Source organism: Dipodomys spectabilis, unplaced genomic scaffold (genome assembly GCF_019054845.1).
Source record: "Dipodomys spectabilis isolate Male_0828 unplaced genomic scaffold, ASM1905484v1 ptg000273l, whole genome shotgun sequence".
NCBI classification, from domain to species: domain Eukaryota; kingdom Metazoa; phylum Chordata; class Mammalia; order Rodentia; family Heteromyidae; genus Dipodomys; species Dipodomys spectabilis.
The window spans coordinates 7,974,709-8,002,144 of NW_024870950.1; the positions used below are offsets into that span (position 1 = coordinate 7,974,709).

At 41.5% G+C, this 27,436-nt stretch overlaps 1 protein-coding gene across 1 annotated transcript in view; it reads right to left on the reverse strand.

Moving 5' to 3' along the window:
* Sntb2 (syntrophin beta 2) overlaps positions 1-27,436 on the reverse strand; it is a 75,426-nt gene that overhangs the window by 19,770 nt on the left and 28,220 nt on the right. Inside the window, exons 2-3 of the mRNA XM_042700846.1 lie at positions 8,886-9,099; positions 931-1,141 (exon numbers count right to left, since the gene is read on the reverse strand). Of these exons, the coding sequence (XP_042556780.1) occupies positions 931-1,141; positions 8,886-9,099 (425 nt within the window). The remainder of the gene's footprint in view (positions 1-930; positions 1,142-8,885; positions 9,100-27,436) is intronic.

The following is a 27,436-nucleotide window of genomic DNA, read 5'->3' on the forward strand; positions in this document are numbered from 1 at the left end:
AGAAATGAGTTAAATTTTTTACTGACTTCTGAACCATGTGAATGTGTTACCTGTTTAAAATAAAAGATTCCTGGGGGCGGGGGAGGATGGGAAGGGGAAACAAAGGAGGAGGCTACAATGCTTGATAAGAAATGTACTCATTGGACTGGGAAGGTGGCTCAGTGGTAGAGCGCTTGCCTTGCATGCCTGAGGCCCTGGGTTCGATTCCTCAGCACCACATAAGCAAAAAGAAAAATACCGGAAGTGGCACTGTGGCTCAAGTGGTAGAGCGCTAGCCTTGAGCTGAAGAGCTGAGGGATAGCGCCCAGGCCCAGAGTTCAGGCCCCACTACCGGACCAAAAAAAAAAAAAGAAATGTACTCATTATCTTGCCCATGTAATTGTAACCCCTCTGTACAGTATTTTCACAATAAAAAAATAAACAAATAAAATAAATAAAAGACTCCTAACATTTCTGCAAACATAGAACAATTACTACTCAATCCAGTTTCTTTGTTTTTAGGAGCCAATGATTTAGTCTGTTTCTTTTTTTTTTTGCCGGTCGTGGACCTGAACTCTGGGCCTAGGCGCTGTCTCTCAGCTCTTCAGCTCAAGGCAAGTGCTCTACTGCTTGAGCCACAGCGCCACTTCTGGCTTTTTCTGTTTATTTGGTGCTGAGGAATCGAACCCAGGGCTTCATGCATGCAAGGCAAGCACTCTACCACTGAGCCACCTTCCCAGCCCGATTTAGTCTATTTCTTACCCACTAGGACACACATGAGTCAAAGAGACGAAGAAAGTTCAATGAAGATGTAAAGCCAGTGAAAACCGTGTGTATGTATACATACACACACACTATATAAACAGGGACCAGACAGATAAATGCAGGGAGGAACCATTCTGGCTCTGATAAGGGTCCAGTGAACTCTGGCTGCCCTGCCTGCTAGCCTACCTGTTCTGCCAGCCAGGCAACGTGCTTGACTTCCTTGCTGCCTCCCGCTGTACTGGTAGCACCAAGCATGGCATTGAGTTCTGCCAACACCTGTGGGAGGAGAGCCATTATGTTGGTGTGGATAGCTACGAACCAGGAGTGTGCAGTGGCTGTATCCTTGCAGCGGAGGATCAACGTGTTCCTGCTATCAGGAGAATGTAGCTCTATCAATCTGTGTGGAAAAGAAAAGAAAAAAAGGAACTAGGTCAGAAGTCATCACACCTGCCAGAGTTTAACACACAAACTGAAAATCTAATTTAATTTTGTATTCCTCAAATAAAGGCACTTTTTCTCCATTCTCTAGAGTCCAATTTCAGAGAAAACCACACCTAGAAAAATAATCATCAGCAAACTTAACTGCTGGATCAGTTGTTGTACAATGTTAATGAAAGGAACTGATAAGGCACCTACATTATTCTCTACAGAATATATCACTTTGCCTTAATTCCATATCCAGAAATGTAAAGGATACTTGTTGAACTTCTTGGGTCAAAAGTGGAACTAATATTCTAAAACTATTTAGATAACTCTAGTATGTTATTAAAATATACAAATAATGAACTAAAAAAATTTTTTTTGGTTGGTCCTGAGGCTTGAACTCTGGGCTTGGGCGCTGTCCCTACACTCTTCAGCTCAAGGAGAGCGCCCTACTGCTTGAGCCACAGTGCCACTTCTAGTTTTCTAGTGGTTTATTGGAGATAAAGAGTCTCATAGACTTTCCTGCCAGCTAGCTTTGAACTACGATTACAAGCATGAGCCACCGGCACCCAGCAAATAAGCTAATTTTTAAAAATGTGCATGAACAAATTTCTTTTTCCTTTTTTTGCCAATCATGGGGCTTGAACCCTGGGCCTGGGCACTGCCCTGAACCTTTCTGTGCTCAAGGCTAGTGCTCTACCACTAGAGCCACAGTGCCACTTCCAGTTTTTTCTGTTTATGTGGTGCTGAGGAATCGAACCCAGGGCCTCATGCATGTAAGGCAAGCATTCTACCACTGAGCCACATTCCCAGCCCCATATGAACAAATTTCTTTCTTTCTTTTTTTTTTTTTTTTTTGGGTCCGGTCATGGGGCCTGAACTCTGGGCCTGGGCGCTGTCCCTCAGCTCTTCAGCTCAAGGCTAGCACTCTACCACTTGAGCCACAGCGCCACTTCCGGCTTTTTTCTTTTTGCTTTTGTGGTGCTGAGGAATCGAACCCAGGGCCTCAGGCATGCAAGGCAAGTGCTCTACCACTGAGCCACCTACCCAGCCCTGAACAAATTTCTTAAAAAGCAATTTGGGGGGGGGGGGGGGGGGAAGGGTAGGGTACTGTCATGTGTTCTGGATAAAGTACTTACTAAGATAAGTCAAATAAATGTGACTAACATACATGGGAATGCATTTATCTTGGAAAATGGAAAAAAGAAAAAGCTATTATGAATGTCTCCCCTGGTGGGTCAGAAATTGACAAAGTGTTAGTCACCAAGGAGAGAGCCTTATTTTCTGAAGACAATCTGTACTGCTTTGAAGTGCTTATTAGCCTATCACAGACAAGCACCTCCTACATATACCAGCATTTCTGCTTTGAAGCTTGACTCCATCTCCTTTGCCCTATTTTTTTTCCTTTTTCAGTTTTGCCACATTTTTAAGCCCTTTTCTGTTGCAAAGAGTCTAAGTTGTCTTATTTTATATGACAAATATTTATTCTCCTTTGAACTGTTTGGTCTATCCTTTCATTATTTTTGTTTGCTTGTTTAGTTTGGGGACTTAACTCCAGGCTCAAACTCTTGCTTTCAATAGGGGCAGGTACTCTATCATGTCAGCCGGTGCAGCCTTTTGCTGACTAGTTGGAGATAAGGGTCTCTTTTTGTTTGTTTTTCTTTGATTTTGATCAGGCTGGATCCAAACCTCAATCCTCAGACCTCAGCCTCCTGAATAGCTAGGATAGAGGCATGAGACACTGGTGCCTGGTGGTAGATCCTTTCTTAGATAAATATTTATTGGGCTCCCACTATGTGGTAAATACTATAGTAGATACTGGTGTTGGAGATACAGTACTACAAAAACAGAAAAAATATCTTGTCTCCATTCTTGTTGATTACCATTAGTCTAAATGAAACAATGATAAAACAAAAATAAATAATTTCTGGTAAAACAGAATTACCAGTTACAAAAAGGGCTGTAAAGGACTGTAATTTGTTGATAAAGTAGTGTGACTATTACTTCAATGCTCCCATGGTGGTAGTAGCAAAGCAGAACTGGCAAAGAAAACTTCTAGATCTCTAAGCTGGCATCATACTATGAGATAATCTATAAACACATCTATCTGGTAGAGTATCTATACTAACTCACATGCCCTAACAGTCTATCTACCTTTAAAGTTCTACAGCAATAGTCCAATAGGACAAAAGTCTTAGAAAATAGCCAAAACCCAAATAACTGAACAGACACTTTAAAATGTTCATGTTTGAAAGCTCATCTCCCTTAGAGAATCTTAAGACAACAGATTTCATGAACTACTTGCTTTTGATTTGGATGTAGATCTGATTTATTCATCTATTAGATTCCTTATCCTATATGTAAATATAGTGAGAGGAACCAGGGGATCTGAATATAGAAGGTCTTGAATAACAGGTTAAGTCTTGTTACTAATTAGTAAGCAATATGGAATCATTTAAGACTTTAAACAAGGGAACAAAGTGACGAACACAGTACACTGAAAAGATTATTTTAGGAGATACATCAGCAACTATATTATAGCAGCATTATTCACGATAGTCAAAAGGTGGTAACATCCTAGATGCCCATCAATGAATGAATAAGCAAAATACATTAAAAAAAAAAATCAGGCTGGGCACTGGTAGTTCACACCTATAATCCCTAGCTACTTAGGAGGCTGAGATCTGAGGATCGCAGTTCCAAGCCAGCCTGGGCAGGAAAATCCGTGAGACTCTTTTTTTTTTTGGGGGGGGTCCGGTCATGGGGCCTGAACTCTGGGCCTGGGCACTGTCCCTCAGCTCTTCAGCTCAAGGCTAGAGCTCTACCACTTGAGCCACAGCGCCACTCCCGGCTTTTTTTTTTTTTTTTTCTTTTTGCTTATATGGTGCTGAGGAATTGAACCCAGGGCCTCAGGCATGCAAGGCAAGCGCTCTACCACTGAGCCACCTTCCCAGCCCGTCCGTGAGACTCTTATCTCCAATTAACCACCAGAAAACCGGAAGTGGCACTGTGGTTCTACTGGTACAGCACTAGCCTTGGAGGGCTGAGGGACAGTACTCAAGCCCAGCGTTCAAACCCCACAACTGAAAGAAAAAAAAATCAGGGTTCAAGTGATAGAATACCTGGTGCTCTACCTTTGATGCCATTTAAATCTCAGCACCCCCCCAACCCCCCCAAAACAGCCAACCAACTAAACAAACAAAAAAAAGGAAAGAAATCCTTGCTGCAACATAGATGAACCTCTAAGATATTATGTTAAGTAAAATATGCCAGACATAAAAGTACAAATATCATATGAATATACTTATGAGCTATCTAAAGTAGCATCCCAGAAACAAAGTAGAATAGTAGTTGTTAGGAGCTGGGTAGAGGGGGAGTGAGGAGCTACTCTTTTTTCTTTTTTGTCGGCCGTGGGGCTTGAACTCTGGACTTGGGCGCTGTCCCTGCGCTCTTCAGCTCAAGGCGAGTGCTCTACCGCTTGAGCCACAGCGCCACTTCCAGTTTTCTAGTGGTTTATTAGAGATAAGAGTCTCACAGACTTTCCTGCCCAGGCTGACTTTGAACTGCGATCCTCAGATCTCAGCCTCCTGAACAGCTAGGATTACAGGCGTGAGCCACCAGTGCCCAGGGAGCTATTCTTTAGTCAGAGCAGTTTTTCTTTTATAATAAAGTACTGGAGACTTATTGTGTATTATCATGAATATGTTTAACATTAACGATTTGAGTGCATAAATATGCCTAATATGGTAAACTATTGGGCCTGAACACTGTCCCTCAGCTCTTCAGCTCAAAGCTAGTGCTCTACCACTTGAGCTACAGCGCCATTTCCAGTTTTCTGGTGGTTTATTGGAGATAGAGTTTCACGGACTTTCCTGCCCGGGCTGGCTTTGAACCGCGATCCTCAGATTTCAGCCTCCTGAGTAGCTAGGATTACAAGCATGAGCCACTGGCACCCGGCTACTTTTTTATTGTAAAAATACTGTACAGAGGGTTACAGTTACATGAGCAAGGTATTGAGTACATTTCCTATTGAGCATTATTGCCTCCTCCTTTGTTTTCCCCTACCATCTCTTCCCTCCCATCTCTACAACTACCACCCCCCCCCACCAAAGTTGTAAAGTTCATTTTCAACATATGTTTTGTTCATCTCATTGTTACAATGGGTCAACCTGCAACCTTATTTAAGCATTTTGTTTTTTCCCTTCCCCTCCCTGAATAGAGAAGTGTATATACAAGATTCAGGGCACTGACATCAAATACAGTGAAAACAGGGGTTATACTGTGGGAGAGGAACATACAAAGTAATATGGTAGACTTTATGTGCCATATTTTCTTTATCCATTCATTAGTTGATAGACATTGAAGTTAAATCCATAACTTGGTAATTCTTCATTAATTAATTTGGGTTTGAACTCAGGGCATTTTTTTTTTTGTCGGTTGTGGGGCTTGAACTCTGGGCCTGGGCGCTGTCCCTCAGCTCTTCAGCTCAAGGCGAGCGCTCTACCACTTGAGCTACAGCGCCACTTCCGGTTTTCTGGTGGTTTATTGGAGATAAGAGTCTCCTGGTCTCTCCTGCCCAGGCTGGCTTTGAACCGCGATCCTCAGATCTCAGCCTCCAGAGTAGCTAGGATTACAGGCGTGAGCCACTAGCGCCCGGCTGAACTCAGGGCATTTTGCTATGCAGGCATTCTATCACTTGAGCCATACCCCTAGTTCTTTTCTGTCATTACTTTTGGTTATTTTTCAGGTAGGGTCTCAAAACATGATCCTCTTACCTAAACCTGCCATGTAGCTGGGATCACTATATCTGGCTTATAGACTAAAAGGGGTCTGATGGCTTTTTGCCAGTGCTGGCTTTAAATTGTGACTCTCTTAATGTTTACCTCTTGAGAGCTAGGATTATACCTGTGGGTCACCACACCTGACCCCTAACGTGGTTATTGTGAATAGTGCCATAATAAACATGGGAGCCAGGTGCTGGTGGCTCTCATCTGTAATCCTAGCTATTCAAGCCAGCCTGGGAAGAAAGTCTGTGACTCTAATTTCTAGTTAGCCACCAAAAAGCTGGAGGTGAAGCTGTGGCCCAAGTGGTACCATATATCATCATAGAGGTACCATGTATTATCAGGCTGAATGTTTTCTAGAAGAATCTTTTGATATCCACCTAGTTACTTTGGCATTAGAGTCAGCAGAAAATCCTTTAAACACATGCTAAATAAATGTTCATTGGCAAAACCATGACAAGGAATTTCCTTCACTCCTCCTACTGACCTACATAGCACTAAAGATAGTACTCAGTTCGTCCTTCAAGTATAAAATAGTCACTTTCTAGAGGAAAAAAAAAAGTCTTTGCATTTCATGTAGCTCCTGGGACAATGTCCAGACTGGCTCCTTTGACAAAGTATAAATTCTGAAAACCCCATTAACAAAGATTGTAGTTATTACTAACTGAAAGAACAGAAAAAAAATATTACAAATTACAGCTCATTAAGTACGAGTGAGCACTGGACACCTTGGGGCTCAAAAGAAGGAAAATAGGCAGTAGGCTATTTCACAGGGGAGGATCACTAATTTATGAAAAGTACAATATCTTGAAAAGGGATTGTAAAACAGAAAATTTAAGAAGAGAAACCAAAAAGGATTGAGTCTAGGATCTATGGGAATCTTCTTAGTAGATAAAAACTCTCAAAACTTGCAAAGGGGATAAAGTCATATCTAAAGTCTGTTTGAAAAAAAAAAAAAATCAGCTAGGCTCACTCCTGTAATCCCAGCTATGCAGGAGGCTGAGATCTGAGGATCTTGATTGGAAGCCAGTTTGGGCAAGAAAGTCCCTGAGGCTTTTTATCTCCAATTAACTACCAAAAAGCCAGAAGTAGAGCTGTGGCTCAAATGGTAGAGCACTAGCCTTGAGCAAAAAGCTTATAGACTAGTCAGGAGCCAGTGGCTCATGCCTGTAATCCTAGCCACTCAGGAGGCTGAGATCTGAGAATTATGATTTGAAGCCAGCCCCTTCAGAAAAGCCCTCATAGACTCTTACCTCCAATTAACAACTCAAAAATCAGAAGTGGCGCTGAGGCTCAAAATGGTAGAGCCCTAACCTTGAACAAAAGAGCTCAGGGACAACCCCCAGACTCTGAGTTTAAACTCCAGGACCAGCACCAAAAAGAAAAATTCAAATGCAAACTCTGCTAATAAATGTAAAGAGGCATTTGCCAGTAATTGGGCCCAAAGGAAAGAAGAAGAGACAGCTACAATGTCAACAGTTTTGGCCTCTAGTCAAACCATTGAGGATTTCCTAAGAATTAGACAAATTTAATCAATGTTTAGGTACATATAAGCACAGGATCCTCCGTTGTTTTTCTGCAGGAGAAGAGTCTTAGATATGACTTAATTCAATTTAGTAATAATCATGTGATTTTACATGTTATAAAGCCAAATTTCTTTCTTTTTTTTTTTTTTTTGCTTGGTCGTGGGGCCTAGGCACTGTCCCTTAGCTCTTCAGCTCAAGGAGAGCAGTCTACCACTTGAGCAAAAGAGCTACTTCCCATTTTCTGGTGGCTAATTGGAAATAAGAGTCTCAGAGACTTTCTTGCCCAGGCTGAAAGCCAAACTTCTTACATGGAGAATAGCCAGTGTGAAGATGACTAAGATATTGTAAACCAGTGCAAAGGACACAGACATTTTCCAAAAGTGACCTCTAAGAACACCTTGTTCTTGCTAATTTTACATTGCCCACATATTGTTTGCTAAGGAATGTGCTCAAGTTCTGTCCTTTCACTTCATCATTATTTATTTAGTTTTCAAGTTCCACAATGAAATACTTAACAATTATCAGAAGTATCTAGTATCTAGTGAGGCTATGAAACTTGATTGTGGGGAAGGAAGTAAACTTCTTCCTTCCTATTAACTTACTCATTCCGACAACACTTTGCTTTTTTCTTCCAGCTCTACATAATGGAAGCAAATCAAAGTACTAAAGTAGCAGTAGAAGCAATAGTAACAATAGTGCCTTACATAAATAGAGGATGAGCCACAAAGATATTCTGCTACATACACCAGATTGGCTAACAGTAAAAAGGCTGATACCAACAATGTTAGTGAGAATGTGAAGCCAAGGAAACTTTCAGACATTGTTGATAAGAACATAAAATGGCAAAATCACTTTGGGAGTTTGGAAGAATGTCTGATAGGGTTTCCCCGACTTGGTGCTGGTGCTGGAGCTTGAACTAAGGGCTTCTTACTCTCACTCAGCTTTTTTGCTTATGGTTGGTACTCTACCACTTGAGTCATGCCCCAAACCCAGCTCTGAGCTAGTTAATTGGAGATAAGCATTTCTTGGTACTGTCTGAGAAGGCTAGCTTCAAACCACAATCCTAAAATCTCAGCGTCCTTGGTAGCTCAGAACCTTTCTTTGAGAAGGTGGCCTAGTAGGGATTCAAAACTAGGACTGTCTGATGGCAGAGCTCAGCCCTTTCCAGCTCTACTCTATTCCCATTTTATTCCCCAGGGGTAACCACCAATATACAGTATGTTGTGTGTCTGTCCAAATTTTTCATAAACACACAGACACACACACACACACATACTAGTGTAACATGGCACTTGCAAAATTTATCTGTATTAATCTTTCTTCTGTATAACTGAGTTAACAGACAGTTGTGTGATATTGGGCAAGTCCTTCAGTTCAGAGTATGATGTTCATGTTAGGTACAGCTCACCTGTTTTCCAGATCTGGCATGCTTAGGTTTCTAGCAGCAAAGCACATCCTGAGAGGGATGACTTTCCTGTCCTTGGTGCTGTTCTGGTGTTTCGGAGAACCAGAGTCCTCACTGCCACTAAAGCTTGGTGACTGGGGAGCCGCACCTTCCCATGGCAGGTCTGATACTAAAGATGGCTTCTTGATATATGGTGTTACTTCTCGGATGAACTTGACTATGAACAAAAATCAGAGAACAAGGTTAGCATTTTCTTTCTCATGAAAAATGAAAACTATGATAGTCACATGTAAGTAGTATTTACAACAAAGTAAAAACACAAAGTTCAAGAGCCATGAATTCTCCAGATAGATTTCAGTGCTTCCCGAGACAACACCATGTAGCTTCAGACAATTCTTTGCATTTAGAAATGTCTTAATGCTTCCACCTGTTGGTTTACTATCTACTGAAGCCATGTAGAATAAACAATTTCTCTTCACACGAGAACATTTCAAATATCTGAAAGATGTGTTATTTCTTTCTTGCTCTTATTCATACTAAGTAAGCATCATTACATTCTAAAAAACATAACCTAAAAATAAAATATAATCAAGATAAGCACAACAAAGCAGGCTCAACAGATAGTCTTGCTGTTTCAAAATGTCCTATTAACATCAAGGATACCTCAAATTAAAATACAGCTTTCAATAGACAAAAAACTTTTTCCTTTTATGTTCAATTTTAGGACTCATAAAACACTTCTTTTACCTCAGTCATGACTGGCATATTATGTTGAGGCAGGGTGTTCTTGCTTTAAAAAAAATAAACTGGCCAGGTGCCAGTGGCTCACACCTGTAATCCTAGCTACTTAGGAGGCTGAGATCTGAGTGTTGCAGTTTGAAGCCAGCGCAGGCAGGAAAGTCCATAAGACTCTTATCTCCAATAAATTACTCAGCTCAGGGACAGCACCCAGGCCTTGAGTTCAAGCCCTACAACTGACACACACACACACACACACACACACACACACACACACACACACACACACACACACACACTGAAGATTATTAAAATCTTAAATAACATTACAAGAATTTAAAATAGTTGAATATAGATGAATCAGTCATCATTCTCTCTCTTAATGGGCTGCCTCTGTATTTTACCTCATTTTCAAATTCCAATGTGATAGGTCACAAGAGTAACATCATAGGAATTGCAAAACTTAAAATGGAATCGTTTTATTTACACTTCTCACATAGCTTGGATGACAGATGTACACTACGACATGCAGCTTCTTATTAGTTGAGTGACGAGGGGATATCATCAACTTTTTGTCCAGATTGGTCACAAACTAGCATCCTCTTGATCTTTGCCTCCTAAACAGCTAAGATTCAAATGTGAGCCACCACATCCAGTTAAAAATTTTATTTTATTTTTTGCCAGTCCTGGGGTTTGAACTCAGGCCTGGGCTCTGTCCCTGAACTTCTTTTGCTCAAGGCTAGCACTCAACCACTTGAACCTCAGCGCCACTTCTGGCTTTTTCTGTTTGTGTGGTACTGAGGAATTGAACCCAAGGCTTCATGCATGCTAGGCAAGCACTCTACCAATAAGTCATATTCCCAGCCCCAGTTAAAATTTTCATCACTAATCACTAGAAGGGATGAAGCTATTTTCTTATACATTATCAAACAAGATCTGCTGGAATTAAGCACAATATTAGAGAATAGGATTCTAATGCTAGCATTTAAACAGTGTATTACTTGCTTAAGTGTATGTGCTTTCTGTACAGTTATGTGTGATTCTGGGTGGAGAAAGTAAAAGCTAGCTGCCTCAGGTCACCAAGGAGATTTTTTTTTCACACTAAAAGAATGGGGGGGCGGGCAGTGCAGTCAGCATATCCCTTGAGCGGTTAGCTGAGTCAGGCTTTTCAACACACAGTATAGTTCTGTGCTTTCAAGAGGATTAGATAACAAGAACTTGGCAGAAATTCCTAAGGCTTTCAGTCACCGCCAATGGCAGAGATATGTTTTTTGAATATTTGAAGAACTCTACCAATTACATATACCAAGTGGGGAAAAATAAAGACATCCTAAGTAAGTAATCTTGAAATTATAGTGATCTGAAAAGAATTCTAGTGATCTACTTAGAAGAAGCATCTAGGATCTGATGCTACACACACACACACACACACACACACTCTCTCTCTTGAGGATCATCTTATTAAAAGAGCAGCAAGCTGCACCTGCGTTTATGGTAATGCAGCCCATATTGCTGTCTAATTAGCTAAATGGCTAAAATATTGTACACTGACATCTGTTTCTAATTACATGAGATTTGGGAATGGTGAAAAGTTAACAGTATTCTGCTTTAGACTTGTGCTACAACCTCCAGAGCTGCCATAGGGCCTTAACCTGAACACCTGGCTGGTAACAGTACCATTACAACCCATGTGGCTTTTGGTTCAATTCAGAATGCACAATATAGCTCAGAGTTCTTTCATTCTCCCCCTACAGCTTAAGATTATCCTCAAAATAATTAAACACCAATGTCTATAAACTGTTTTAAATGCCTGGATACTGAAGCTCTCTCCCAGTTTTTCCTTCCCATTCCCACCCACGAGTTGTACAGTTCATTTTCAATAGAGTCTAGTGAGTATGATTGCGGTATAATTATGTAATTTTAAAAGCACTAAAAGCTTTTTAGTGCACTTAGAGCCCATGGCTGTAAATATACATATTTGGGTGAACTCATCATTTTATCTTGTAAACACTGCCCTCATATATCATTGCTTTCTTCATCTCTTAATATCTTTTTAATCCTTCTGGTATACTTTTTAATGAGTTCTAGTGAAATTAAGTGGGTGACAAAAATGTGAGGTGCTATTACTCTGCCTGTATTCACAAGCAAGTTTGTTTCTAGGTTATCTAAGGGTAGAAGATGTGGCTGCATTCTGCACAGGAATGTATTATGCTGATATCACTGCTAAAGTATTCTCTCAAGAGATTTATCACAAACTACTCCTTCAAACCAGGAATCTAACAGATGGCCACCCAAAACAGTGGGAATTGCTTTGCCTTCAGTAAAAAGCCTTTTACAAGCGAGGCATGGTGGCTCACGCCTGTAATCCTAGCTGCTCAGGAGGCTGAGATCTGAGGATGGCAGTTCAAAGCCAGCCTGGGCAGGAAAGGTCATGAGAAGTTCATGGGAAGGGGCGCTGTGGCTCAAGTGGTAGAGCGCTCGCCTTGAGCTGAAGAGCTGAGGGACAGCGCTCAAGCCCAGAGTTCAAGCCCCACAACTGAAAGAAAAAAAAAAGCCTTTTACATCTTCAATTTGTAGGTGACTTTTGGTTCAAGTCTACTGGCCTTTTTGGAATTTGAATAGACTATAGTCCATGACTTGATAAGAACCTTGAAAATATTCAGTTTCTCTTACTTCATTATGTTATGGTTTTTAAGACAAAGTGTTGCAAAGTAACCCAGTCTGGCCTTAAACTTGCAGTCTTTCTGCTTTAGCTTCTCAAGTGTTGGGATTACAGACATGTACCACCCCACTCAGCCTACTTCTTCATTTATTATTATTATATTATTATTATTGACAGTACTGGTGGTGTTAATCCCAGGATTTGTGCTTGCCCAGGCCTCTATCACGTGAGCCAAACCTCTGGCCTTTTTGCTTTACATTATTTTTCGGATCAGATCCCATGCTTTTTGCCCAGGACAGGCCTTGGGTCCCATCCTCCTACCTATGCCTCCTTTGGGACTACAGGAATGCTTTTTCACAACTAGTTTACTGAAATGGAGTCTTGCTTTTTGCTAGGGCAGATCCTCCCAATCTCTGACTCTCAAGTACCTGGGATTCCAGGTGCACTCCATTACATCTGGCATCTACCTCTTCATTTTAAAGTTACATAGCACACTTACTAATTTACTAATTTACTATGTACAAGGAACTGTTTTAGGGGCTGGGAAGGTGGCTCAGTGGTGGAGCGCTTGCCTTGCATGCAAGAGGCCCTGGGTTCGATTCCTCAGCACCACATAAGCAAAAAGAAAAAAGCCAGAAGTGGCGCTGTGGCTCAAGTGGTAGACTGCTAGCCTTGAGCTGAAGAGCTGAGGGACAGCACCCAAGCCCAGAGTTCAGGCCCCACAACCGGACCCCCCCCCCCCCAAAAAAAAAAAAAGGAACTGTTTTAGGCACTTAGAATAATACATCAGTGAATGAAACATGTGGAACAAACAAAAAACTCAACTTGGGCTGGGAATGTGGCTTAGTGGTAGTGCTTGCCTTGCATACATGAAGCCCTGGGTTCAATTCCCTAGTACCACATAAACAGAAAAGGCTGGAAATGGCGCTGTAGCTCAAGTGGTAGAAGACTAGCCTTGCGCAAAAGCTCAGGAACAGTGCCCAGACCCTGAGTTCAAGCCCCAAGACTGGCACCAAAAAACAGTTAAAAAAAAACTCAACTCTACAATTTATAACTAATGATATTCTAGACAAATGAAAGCAAAAACATAAATGTTAGCTGGGCACTGGCGGCTCATGCCTGTAATCCTAGCTACTCTGGAGGCTGAGATATGAGGATCACAGTTCAAAGCCAACCCAGGCAGGAAAGTCCATGAGACATGAGACTCTTATCTCCAACAAACTACTCTGAAAAGGCTGGAAGTAGAGCTGTGGCTCAAGTGTTAGAGTGCCAGCCTTGAGCATGAAGAAACTCAGGAACAGTGTCCAGACCCTGAGTTCAAGCCCCAGGACCAGCACAAAAAAAAACAAAAAACATTATAAATGTTTTTAAGCAGATTTATTCATATATTACAAAACTAGAAACAACCTCATTTTTTTCAATGGATAAATGGGTGAATGCAACCAGCTATAGAATACCATTCTGCATAATAAAGGAATGAACTACTAACACACTCAGCAATGTGTCTGGATTTCAAATGTATCAGGCTAAGAAAAGTCAGTCTCATTTCTAGCAATGAAAAGATAGATCAGGTGTATGAAGATGTATTTTTTTTTTTTTTTGGTTGGTTGTGGGCCTGAACTCTGGGCCTGGGCACTGTCCCTGAGCTCTTCAGCTCAAAGCTAGTGCTCTACCACTTGAGCCATTCTGGCCTTTTCTGTTTTATGTGGTGCTGAGGAATCGAACCCAGGGCCTCATGCATGCAAAGCAAGCACTCTACCACTGAGCCACCTTCCCAGCCCCTAGGATGTATGATTATAAAGGGATAGTGTGACAGGTTTTTTTGTTTTGTTTTGTTTGTCGGTTGTGGGGCTTGAACTCTGAGCCTAGGCGCTGTCCCTCAGCTCTTCAGCGCAAGGCATGCCCTCTACCACTTGAGCCATAACACCACTTTCAGTTTTCTGACAGTTTATTGGAGATAAGAGTCTCACGGACTTTCCTGCCCAGGCTGGCTTTGAACTGAGATCCTCAGATCTCAGCCTCCTGGGTAGCTAGGATTACAGGAGTGAGCCACTGGCTCCCGGCTCAGGTGTTTTTTTTTTTTTTTTTGCCAGTCCTGGGGCTTGAACTCAGGGCCTGGGCACTGTCCCTGAGCTTCTTTTGCTTAAGGCTAGCACTCTTCCAATTGAGCCACAGTGCTACTTTCAGTTTTTTCTGTTTATGTGGTACTGAGGAATCAAACCCAGGGCTTCATGCATGCTACACAAGCACTCTACCACTAAGACACATTCCCAGCAAGTTTGACAGTTTTTTGAAGTGTTGAACTATCTCATATCTGATTATGGTATTGGTTACAAGAATTTACACATATTGAAATTTACAGAACTGTACACCTTAAGGAGAAAAAGTGCATTAACTGTATGAAATTACAAAAATAAAAAATAACAAAATTATCTAGTATATTAGATGTTAAGTTATAGAAAAAAACTACAGCAATGGAAGAGGGATTGGGAATTCTACAAACAAAATCAGCATGCAATGTTAAATATCACGGTTAGCGTAAGTATAATCAGGAAGACTTTTGAGCAAACTTGAAGGAGGTGGTGGAGTCAGTCATGTAGATATTTGAGAAACATTCCAGCCAACAAGACACAACGTTAAAGCAGTAGAAAGCCAGTGTGACAGAGGTACAGTAAGCAGAGTGGACAGAGTAGAAGGTGGAGTCACAAAGGTAACGGAGGTGGAAGTAGATTGTAAAGTTTGCTTTAAGGACTTTGGCTTTTATTCTGAAATGAGTAGCCACTATTGATGCTCATGGGAGGGAGGAGTGTGTGTGTGTGTGTGTAAAAGTAGAAGGGTGAGGACAGAAGCAGGAAGACCAGTTGGCAGGTTCAGAGGGGAGGTAATGGCAACTGCACCAGGGTACTTGGAGTGCAGGTGCTAAGAATGGTCAGACTCTATGACTTTATTGCCAATGGAACTATTTAGGTGGCCTGACACACTGGGTAATGGGGGTAGCGAAAAGAGAAGAGTTAAGGATGATTTTAGGATTTTGTCCTTGCAATAGGAAGGGTAGAGTTGCCTCTGACAGGTTTAGGAAGAAAGATTGGGAACTTGAGACACACATTAGACAATCAAGTCTGGCAGGCAGCTAGACACATGACTCTGTAGTCCAGGAAATGGGTCTGGGCTGGAGACAGCAATTTGGGTGCTACTAGCATAGGGTTGATATTTAAAGCCATGAAACTGGATCAGATCACTGTCTCAGATAAGGTCCCAGTAGAGAACAGATGGTTCAGGACTTAATAAGGGCCAATCTATAAAGATGGGGGCAAGGAGCAGGGAAACCTTACTGGAAAAAGTGTGGTACACTTCAGAACTATGAACAAAAGGGTTGCTTCCACATCCAGGCTTGGAAATTGGAGAGGAGGAAAATACTACCAGACTCAGAAAACAAAAGACTTAGGAGAGACTGATTTGAGAGAAGCAGAGACATTTAGCCAAATACTTCAACCTCATTCTCCTCCTCTTCCCTCCAGTGATCCTGTTGGGTTCTTCACTGGTTTCACCCACCAAAACCCAAGGGTCTGCGGAAGCCTGTGAGGTAGCCTTCTGGGGCAGAGAGCAGCAGAAGAACAGGAATGGAACTAGGAAGCAAATGAAAACCTTCAGAACAGTCACCAAGTATGTGAGCGTAGATGAGGAAAAGGATACTCTTTACAAGGGGAGAAGAGGAGAGAAGGGGAGGGAAAGGGAGAAAAGGGGAAGGAAGAGGAAGGGGAAGAAGGGGAAGAGACAGACATTAAAGAGACTCACAAGAGATGTGTCCATAGAAATACTGGCACAAAACGAATAGCAGGTTTACCCAAAGCAGAAAAGGTCTGTCTTGACCTGACGCCTCTTTCTCTTAGTCATTCGGAAACACTCTCCTCCTGTCTCTATGACAAGTATGTCCCCCCAAGACTCTGATTTTAGCACTTTTTTCTTTCTCACTTATCTTCTCCTACCTGCCAAATCTGAATGCTAGATCTTTGGACTGATCTATATATCTAGAGCCATTATCTCTTGTTGGCCCCAATTCCTACAGCTGGGTGCTGTCCTGATTCTTTCAACATATCCAAATGTAAATTAATCTTCATTATCCTTAATCCCATCAATCTGTTCTCCCTGTTTCAGTTATTAAGATTAGCATTAGCATCTTTGTAGCTGCCCAGGACCTAACCTGGGTAGTGGTGTGGTAAGTGTGGTATAAAGTACAATTACTTTGCCTGGGTGGCTTATTCTCATGCTCATTCAAGATATGAGAACTGCTTTACTAAGGACTCTGTGAGCTACTCCCTAGTCACATGTAATCAAGTGCCAGACCATCTCCTTCCAGCACCAAGATTGTGGTCTAACCTACTCGCTTCCATTGCAGTATAGATCACCCAAACTATTAAAATACTTGATTGCTCCCCCTGCCTCTCAATTGTGGTAAAATATACACTACATTAAAATGACTATTTTAACCTCTTTTGGGGGGAATGTGTGTTTGTGGCACTGGGGACCGATTCCAGCGTCTTGAATTTGTTAGGCAAGCTCTATATCAAGTGGGAGTGTTTTTTGTTTTTTTTTTGGTCCAGTCATGGGGCCTGAACTCTGGGCCTGGGCGCTGTCCCTCAGCTCTTCAGCTCAAGGCTAGCGCTCTACCACTTGAGCCACAGCGCCACTTCCGGCTTTTTTCTTTTTGCTTATGTGGTGTTGGGGAATCAAACCCAGGGCCTCAGGCATGCAAGGCAAGCGCTCTACCACTGAGCCACCTTCCCAGCAAGTGGGAGTGTTTTTGTGATAGGTTTCCCTAAGTTTGCCCAGGCTGGCCTCCAACTCACAGTCCTTCTGTCTCTTTTTCCTGAGTAACTGATATTACAAGCATGTACCATCATGCCTAGCCTCATTTTATCCTTTTAAAAACAGGTTCCAGTTCAGTGGCATACAGTACACCATCAATACCACCATCTTCAGAACTTTTTCATTTCCCTGAACTGAAATCCTATGTTCATTAAAAATAACTGCATGGTCCTTTTTCTTCCTAGTCCTTGGAATCTTTCTATCTCTATGAATTTGCTTATGGTAAGTACCTTGAATTCCTTTATGTAAGTTGCCAGGGAGATTGTCCTGAACCTTAACTCATATTAGGCTATTCCCTATTTCAAAGATTTTCCTAATGCCTGAGAAAAGAGGTCCAAGCTGAGTGTAGTAGTGCATGCAGATGATCCCAGCCTCTAGAGAACCAGGAGAGTGGGGAGGACCCTAGCTCAAGACAGCCCAGGCAGAGAGTTGGCAAGACCCCATGTCAACAAACAAGCCAGATGCGGTGTTGCATGCTAGCGATCCTAGTTACTGAGAGGCTTAAGTAGAAGAATAATGACCTGAGGCTGGTCCTTGGCAAAAAGTCCAGATTGTATTGGAAATTTCAAAACAAAAAGCACTGGGGCAATGGCTCAAGTGGTAGAGTGCCTGCCTAGCAAGCACAAGTCCCTGAGTTCAAGCCTCAGTACTATTGCCAAAGTAAAATTAGAAAGAATGCATTCTGGGTGGGGGGTGGGGGTAAGAGGGAAAGTGGGAGAAAAACGAGGGAGGGTAACAAGTTTGACAAGAAATGTACTCACAACCTTACTTATATAACTGTAACCCCTATGTACATTACTTGACAATAAAATTAAAATAAAAAAGAATGCATTCCCCAGTTTTCAGTGTAATTTCATCTCTTCTATCCTCCCTTCCTGCCTATACATCTTATACTTAAATTCTCTGTACAGAAAAGCATACAAAGAATTTCAAGCATAGCACAGGCTTCTGCAATAGATGGAATACCTTTGCTAGCTCTTTTTACTCACATTTATTCCCTTCTTTCTTTGTCTTCAGATGCTCAGTCATACCCACAGCACATCTCATATTCTACTTTTTTTTTCCCCTCAAGGCTAGCACTCTACCACTTTAGCCATAGCTCTACACCCTGCTCCCTCCCCCTTCCCCACCTTGCCCTCCTTCCCCCCCACTCCCATCCCTCTCTTTCTTTCTCTGGGTACTGGAGATAAGAGTTTCATGGATTTTCCTACCTGGGCTGAATTTGAATCACAATCCTCAATCTCAGACTCCCCAAGTAGCTAGTAGCTAGGATTATAGTCATGAGCCACTGGAATCTGACTCATTCTGCTTCTTTTTTTTTTTGGGTCCGGTCATGGGGCCTGAACTCTGGGCCTGGACACTGTCCCTCAGCTCTTCAGCTCAAGGCTAGCGCTCTACCACTTGAGCCACAGTGCCACTTCCGGCTTTTTTTTTCTTTTTGCTTATGTGGTGCTGAGGAATCGAACCCAGGGCCTCAGGCATGCAAGGCAAGCGCTCTACCACTGAGCCACCTTCCCAGCCCTCATTCTGCTTCTTAAAGTTCAAACTAGCTAAGACAAACCACTCATCACAAGTACTGTATCTTCAACAACATGCTCTACCATTAGGTTCTTGTTGCTTCCAGTGGTTGTTTGAATATAGCTATTAACATTCTCATCCATTCCCCCAAATAATTAGGTTTGTCATATTTCCATTCAGACATTTTGGTCCTACTCTTTTTTTTTTTTTTTGTCTGTTGTGGGGCTTAAACTCTAAGCCTGGGCGCTGTCCCTCAGCTCTTCAGCTCAAGGCAAACACTCACTTGAGCCACAGTGCCACTTCTGGTTTTCTGGTAGTTTACTGGAGGTAAGAGTCTCATGGACTTTCCTGCTGGGGCTGGCTTTGAACTGTGATCCTCAGATCTCAGCCTCTCCTGAGTAGCTAGGATTACAGGCATGAGCCACCGGCACCTGGCTTAGTCCTACTCTTAACACACACAAAAAAGAACATTTTGCCATGTTATAGAAACCCTTTCTAAGAATCATGTAAAAGGGGCTGGGAAGGTGGCTCAATGGTAGAGCGCTTGCCTTGCATGCAGAGGCCCTGGGTTCAATTCCTCAGCACCACATAAGCAAAAAGAAAAAAGCCAGAAATGGCGCTGTGGCTCAAGTGGTAGAGCGCTAGACTTGAGCTGAAGAGCTGAGGGACAGCGCCCAGGCCCAGAGTTCAGGCCCCATGACCGAACCAAAAAAAAAAAAAAAGAATCATGTAAAAATACAAAATTCCAGGAGGAGGGATTAGGGGAGGGGAGGAAAAGAGGGAGAAAAATGAGGGAGGAGATAACGTTAGACAAGAAATGTACTCACAGGCTAGGAATGTGTCTTGTATGTGTTTTGCATGCATGAGGCCCTGGGTTCGATTCCTAAGCACCACATAAACAGAAAAGGCTGGAAGTGGTGCTGTGGCTCAAGTGGTAGAGCACTAACCTTGAACTGAAGAGCTGAGGGACAGCGCCCAGGCTGAGTTCAAGCCCTACAACTGACAAAATCAAGGAAAAAAAAAAAACTACCAGCAAAAAGAGAGCAGGAGATGTGGTTCAAGTAGTAGTATGATAGCCCAGGGAGCAAATAAACTAAGTAAGCACATGACCTCACACAATTTGAATCATATCTCTTGCTGGGCTACCATTTCCAGAGCCCTACCTCCCTTCCCATTATTGCCTTATCATTTAGCTGTGAATACTGTTCCTTTCTTCTTGCCGGGCATCTGGGAGAGAAAATACAGGCAAGCCAAGCATATTCTCAGAAGCTGTACGTATGCTTCTAAGATGTGATTTCAATATCTTGTGGTTTTAGACAAGTAACTGTGACTTGTGCAAGTACTGGGATTTTCAATTCAGTTTTTATCCATCCTTCATTTTCCATTTCAATCAAAGTCCTGTCTAAATCAATAAAAGTAGCAAAAATATCCTTTCTGAAGTTCTCAAATTGCTACTGGTCTGACAAGGAGAATTTAGGTTTTCTTCCAAACCTCTGAGCCAATGGTGGAATAAGTCCAAATAAATCACAAGTAAGTTAGCTCTGAAATTTGTCCCCAGTAATCAGAATTTCAGAATTTAAAAATTATGGCCTTCTGTAATGAATTTAAGCAAACTGGCAAAACAAGATACTGTTTCATTCTCAACTGAATTTTAACATGGATATCTATTATATTGATACAAGAGTATTAGCTTTCACAATTTTCTATTTATACACAAACAGAAAAATAGGCTAGACTGAAATAATTTAGGACTGTATAATTTCTCCTTGGGACTTCTTTAACTATTCATTTCAAATGGTCAAGCAGTTGTAGGATATTTATAAAGTAAACATTTCTCAAATGAATTTAAGAAGTGTTTTTCTTTTTTTTTTTTCCTGGTCCTGAGCCTTGAACTCTGGGCCTGCGTACTGTTCCCAAGCTCCTTTTGGTCAAGGATAGCATGCTACCACTTGAGCTACAGCACCACTTCTAGCATTTTCTGTGATTAATTGGAGGTAAGAGTCTCACAGACTCTCCTGTTGGGGCTGGCTTCAAAATAAGATCCCTAGGGGCTGGAAAGGTGGCTCAGTGGTATAGTGTTTGCCTTGCATGCATGAGGCCCTGGGTTCGATTCCTCAGCACCACATAAACAGAAAAAGCCAGAAGTAGCGCTATGGCTCAAGTGGTAGAGCACTAGCCTTGAGCTGAAGAGCTGAGGGACAGCGCCCAGCCCAGAGTTCAGGCCCCACGACCAAAAAAAACAAAAACAAAATAAGATCCCTAGATCTCAGCCTCCTGAGAAGCTAGCTAGGACTACAGGCATGAGCCACTAATGCCTGGCTAAGAAGCGTTTTTCTTAATCTGTTCAAAGTGCAATAGAATGTGAAAAATGTTCCTTTTTTTTTTTTAAGAATAAAATGTTTTGAACATTTTGGATTTGCACTTTTGATTTGGGGGAGGGAGATGCCTATTCGGAGACTTGAACTCAGGACTTGGGCACTGTCCCTGAGCTTTTTTGCTTAAGACTAGTACCCTACCACTCGAGCCACAGCTCCATTTCCAGCTTTTCGGTTAATTGGAAATAAGAGTCTCAGGGACTTTCCTGCCTGGGCTGGCTTCAAACTGTGATCTTCAGATCGCTGTCTCTTGAATAGCTATAATTACAGGCATGAGCCACAGGCATCTGAAACTTTAAAATATTTTTGTAAGAAAAATAGCTACCGGGGCTGGGAAGGTGGCTTAGTGGTAGAGCACTTGCCTTGCATACTTGAGGCCCTGGGTTCGATTCCTCAGCACCACATAAGAAAAAAGCTGGAAGTGGCACTGTGGCTCAAGTGGTAGAGTGCTAGCCTTGAGCTGAAGAGCTGAGGGACAGCGCCCAGGCCCAGAGTTACGGCCCCACGACCGGACCCAAAAAAAGAAAAAGAAAAGAAAAATAGCTACCAGCAAGTTTGTCTGTGGAAACTGACATACCCTAAATATATTTGTCTAAAATCCTTTATAAAATTATTTAAAAACAGTATACCAGGCATAACCAAGTTAAATATTTTTTCTTTTCTTTCAGTATTAAGACATTTATTTTCTATGCCAGATCTGCTTTTGTAGTCAATTTTATTATTTGTTTTTTTTTTTCTGAAAAAAAGTAGTGCTCTATGTAAAACAAGGTTCCAATTCATTTCATATCTTTCTTTCTTCAAACCATACAAAGCAGATAAACTGTTCACAACACCAGTAGAAAAATTGTCTTGTTTTTTTTTTGAGACAGAAAGTGATTATGTAAGCAAAGGTTGGCCTTGAACTCCAGATACTCCTGCCTCAGCTTTCCAAGTGTTGGGATTATAGGTATGTATCACTATATTCAACTTAAAGACTTTTATTTCAGTTTCATTAAATCAGAAGCCTTAAGATAGTATGTACAAAACAGTTTGGCTAGGAATAATTTATATTGCATCTGCTAAAATTGTAAAGTACAGCTTATTGTTTAGAAAAACATGAACTCTACCTTATTTCCAAAACCTAATAAAATAAATTACTCATATACTATAAAACTGAGAGTATCAGAGTTACTGTTAAGGATAAAGGAAAACATAGTTTTAAGAATTTAAAAGTTCAGGGGGCTGGGAAGGTGGCTCAGTGGTAGAGCACTTGCCTTGCATGCTCGAGGCCCTGGGTTCGATTCCTCAGCACCACATAAGCAAAAAGAAAAAAAAAAAAGCCGGAAGTGGCACTGTGGCTCAAGTGGTAGAGTGCTAGCCTTGAGCTGAAGAGCTGAGGGACAGCACCCAGGCCCAGAGAGTTCAGGCCCCACGACCGGACACAAAAAAAAGAAAAAGAAAGAATTTAAAAGTTCATTTTACACATCAGCATAGTCATAAAGAGCTAAGAAGTATGCCATTTTTGTTAATAGCAGTTATATTTTTATGGGTACAGTTGCAGGGACTTCTTTAAAAATTACACATTATGGAAATGTGGCTTAGTGGTAGAGTGCTTGCCTAGCATGCATGAAGCCCTGGGTTCGATTCCTCAGTACCACAGAAACAGAAAAAGCCAGAAGTGGTGCTGTGACTCAAATGGTAGAGTGCTATCCTTGATCAAAAGAAGCTCAGGGCCAGTGCCCAGGCCCTGAGTTCAAGCCCCGAGACTGGCAAAAAATAAAAAAGAAAGTAAACATTACTATAATGCTTCAGCTTTTTAAAGTAATAAGCATATGTTTTATAATAAATTATAATAGTCTGGGGGGTATTAGAGATTGAAATCAGGGCTTCAAGCTCACTAGCGACATTCTACCACTTGAGTCACACCTCTGGTCTCTCTAGTTCTCCACCTCCCTCCCTCCCTCCCTCTCCCTCTCCCTCTCTCTTTCTCTCTCTTTTGCCAATCCTCTACCACTAGCCCCACACCTGTAGTTCTAAACTTAGCTTTTAACTATAGCCCATCAAATAATAATAATAATAATTCACCAGCCAGGTGCTGGTGGCTCATGTCTGTAATCCTAGCTACTTCAAGGAGGCTGAGATCTGAGGATCACAATTCAAAGCCAGGCTGAACAGGAAAGTCTTGAGACTCTTATTTCCAATCAACCACCAGAAATCCAAAGCAGAGCTGTGGCTCAAAGTGGTAGTGCACTAACCTTGAGCAGAAAAGCTCAGGGAAATGGTACTCACTGGACACTATGTTGAAAATGAAATATATGTGGGAATGTGGCTTAGTGGTAGAGTGCTTGCATAGCCTGCATCAAGCCCTGGGTTTGATTCCTCAGTACCACATAAACAGAAAAGGCTGAGGTGGTGCTGTGGCTCAAGTGGTAGAGCATTAGCCTTGAATAAAAGAAGCCCAGAGACAATGTCTAGGCCCTGAATTCAAGTCCCAGGACTGGCAAAATAAAAGAAAAAAAGAAAATGAACTATTAAATTGCGGGTGGGGATGGGAAGGAAAATCTGTTGAGAGAACAAGGGAAGGGGTGACTTCTTTCCCTGACTTCTCATCTCTCTGTATACCACCTTTATAATAACGATTTAAGGGGGAAAAAAAAAAAAAGCTCAAGGACAGCACACAGGCCAAGTTCAAGCCCTACCACCCAAAAAAAAAAAAATCAGAGAAGTAATTTCAGGAGTGGGTGTAGTGGTACATACCTAAAACTGAGAGTTGCTAAGCACAGGAAGCTCAAGCTTGTAATCCTAGTTACTCATGAGACTGAGCTCTGAGCCATCTCAGACAGCTGGAGTAGAGCGCCCGGCTGTGAGTTCAAGCTCCAGTTCCAGCAAAACAAAAACCTTAAGACTAAGGATGTGGCTCAGTGGTAGATCCATTGTCCAGTCTGCATACAGTTCTGGACTAGATCCCTAGCAAAATTTAAAAAACAAAACAAAATACAGCTAGTTCAATGTCACCTTAGGCTGCATAGTGAGACTCTGCTACCAAATTAAATACAAACATAACAACAACAAAAATTTCAGTTATTGTTCTACAGTAAGGATTTTTGAAAATGTCAACAAACAAGCTGGCTGTAAAATGGGCACAGTTAGCTGATAGCTATAATCCTATAATCTCAGAAGGCTGAGATCTGAGGATCTAGGTTCAAAGCCAGTTTAGGCAGTAAAACCTGTGAGATGCTTCAATCAACTAGCAAAAAGCTGGGAGTAGAGGTATGATACAAGTTGTAGGTCCTTGGGCAAAAAAGGTAAGGGGCAGTACGTAGGCCTTGAATTCAGGCCTTAGTAACAGCACAAAAACAAAACAAGCTGGGTGCCAGTGGTTCATACCTGTACTCCTAGCTACTTAGGAGGCTGAGATCTGACTATCCTGGTTGGAAGCTAGCCCAGGCAGGAAAGTCCTCAAGACTCTTACCTCCAATTAACCACCAGAAAACGGGAAGTGGTGCTGTGGCTCAAGCAGTAGAGTGCTAACTTTGAGCAAAAATACTCAGGGACAGAGCCCAGGGCTGAGTTCAAGCCCCAAGACTGACCAAAAAAAAAAAAAAAAGGCAAAAAAGAGCTGGGAGCATGACTCAAGCCACAAGAGGGCATGAGTTCAAACCCTAATACTACCCCTCCAGAAAAAGAAAAAGGGTAAGCCTTATTTTGAGAATATTGGATTACATTCTTTTTTGCTTAGGTTTTGGTGGTGGTGAGACTTAAACTCAGGGCCTGGGTATTGTACCTGACCTTTTTTGCTAAAGGTTAGCACTCTACCACTTTGAGCCACAGTTCCACTTCCAGTTTTTAGGTGGTTAATTGGAGATAAGAGTCTCACTGACTTTCCCTGCCTGGGCTGGTTTCAAACTGCAATCCTCAGATCTAAGCCTCCTGAGTAGCTGTTAGAAGTATAGGCATCAGCCACCAGCATCTGGCTACATTCTTTTTTAAGTAAAAAAAAGTTCTCAGCTCACAAATCTAATTCGTAAGCTTTTATCTATTCCTGGCATAAATAATAGGAAACAGTTTTATGGTTTTGTTCTTGTTTTCTGAAACAGGGTGTCACTATGTAGTCCAGGATGGACTTCAACTTGCAATCCTCCTGCATCAGTATTCCCACCTCCCATGCTGGGATTACAGATGTGTAATTAAGCTTGGAGGTTGAGGCAGAGCAATGGTGAGTTCAAGGCCAGCCTGGACTAAATAGCAAAAAATTCTGCCTGGAAAAACAAACCCTATACCCAAGAAAAACCCAAAACATACTATACTGTTCACTCCTTTTCAACAACAAGATCTATTTAACAAAGCATGTGGAATATTTAAATTGTGTGATAAGCAAATTTTGAAGTCCAGCTTGTTGAGGGAAAAAGGACATATTCTCCTCAAATAGGCCAACCAATAAAGCAGAAATCATAAGGCAAAACATAACAAATACTACAGAGCTATAAATAACTTGTTATGAATAATTGAATGTAACAGCAAATCAAATTAAATAACTGAAGAATCTATATATATAATTACTTAATGAAATGGTTTTCTACTAAAATATTCTAGTATTTGGAGCACAAGGAAATCCATGCCTATAGTTTTTTTGTTTTTGTTTTTTTTTCTGCTAAGTGGTTTTGTCCAGCATTTGCTGGATAAACCGGATGGTTTGTTTTAGATCAGCACCTTGAGTGATAAACTATAGACGGAAGCACATTATTAACCCAGCACAATAGTTGTGTTCCAGGGGTCAGCAAGCACTCCATCCTGAACAGCCACCACTATGGAGTAAGAACACCATCCAAGTTTCCATATCTTTAAACATACTGTATTTTTTTTAAATTGTACAAAGGAACTGCTATTTAGTAACAGCCAGGCCTTTATTGTCATTAGGGATTTTCTGACCAAACTGGCAAAATTAACTCTGTTCAAGAAGAGAAAAGACAAAGATGTGTTCATGTTCCTTCCTTCTTCATTCTTACATAACTCATGACTAAGGAATTCCAGGATCAGATAGGGCTAGTTTCTGATGAGCTCAGTAACCTTTATCAAGTTACCCAGTTTTCAAATCTTCAATTTCTCCAATTTTCAGAGCACAGATTAGATAGCAAACTGTTATGGCAATTAGGAAATTCAAATAAAGCATTTGGATGCTCTGCAAATGCCACTGTGGTTGTTTCAGCCATCTTCGTCAACAAGCCCTGTGCTTGGCACAGATAACCAATATTTTCAAATATAAGTTAGCCACGTGTGGTGGTAGACACTCATAATCCAAGCATTTGGAAAGCAGAAGCAGGAGAACTGAAAACTAAAAGCCAACCTGGGCTACATTGAGATTATCTCTAAAAAATTCTTAAGGAAGAATGATAAATGAAAAAAAAATTTTTTTAAACTGTATGCCAGTGGTTCACATCTATAATCTTAGCACTCAGGAAGCGGAGACCCAGATGATCCAGGTTCATAGCCAGCTGGACAGAAAACTCTGAGACTCCATCTCCAAAATAACAAGCAAAAAAGCTAGGTGTTTTTGGTAGAAGGCCAACTAAGCAAGTAAGCTGAATAAGGATGAGACCCTGAGTTCCAACCTTGGTACTGGCCAAAAAACAAAAAGAACAACAACAAAACCAGCCCTGAAATTCCAGGTACTCCAGAGGCTAAAGCCATGGGGATGGCAAATTAGATGCCAGCTGGACAATATAGAGAGATTCTGTTCTGCTTCAAAACAAAATAGAACAACCTCTCAAATTACTTGTACAAGTATACATTTGCAAACGCATGTCAATATCTATTAGCTTAAGCAAACAGGAAAGCCAAAAATAAGGAATTTCTGCTTTATATTACATCAAAAAGAAATTTAACCAACTATTCATCGTTGGTGCTACCTATTACATGTTTATATATTATTTACATATAGCTATATATTTTAAATAGCTATGTATTATATATATATAATAGTGCTATATACAAACATTCTTGTTAAATAATATTAAGCTGCCAGGCACTGGTGGCTCATGCCTATCTATAATCCTAGTACTCAGGAGTAGATATGAGGATCAAAGTTCGAAGCCAGCCTGGGCAGGAAACTCCATGAGACTCTTATCTCCAATAAACTACTCAAAAAAGCCAGTAGAGCTGTGGCTAAAGTGGTAGAGTGTGCTTACCTTGAGCACAAGAAGCTCAGAGATGGTGCCTAGGCCCAGAGTTCAGGCCTAGGACTGGCAAAAAATAAATAAATATAAGCAAATAAATAATATTAAGCTGCTGGGTGCCAGTGGCTCACACCAGTAATCCCCTATTGAGGTGACTGAGATCTGAGGACTGGGGTGTGAAGTCTGCCCAGGCAGGAAAAATCCCTGAGACTCTTATCTCCAACTAACCATCAGAAAACTGAA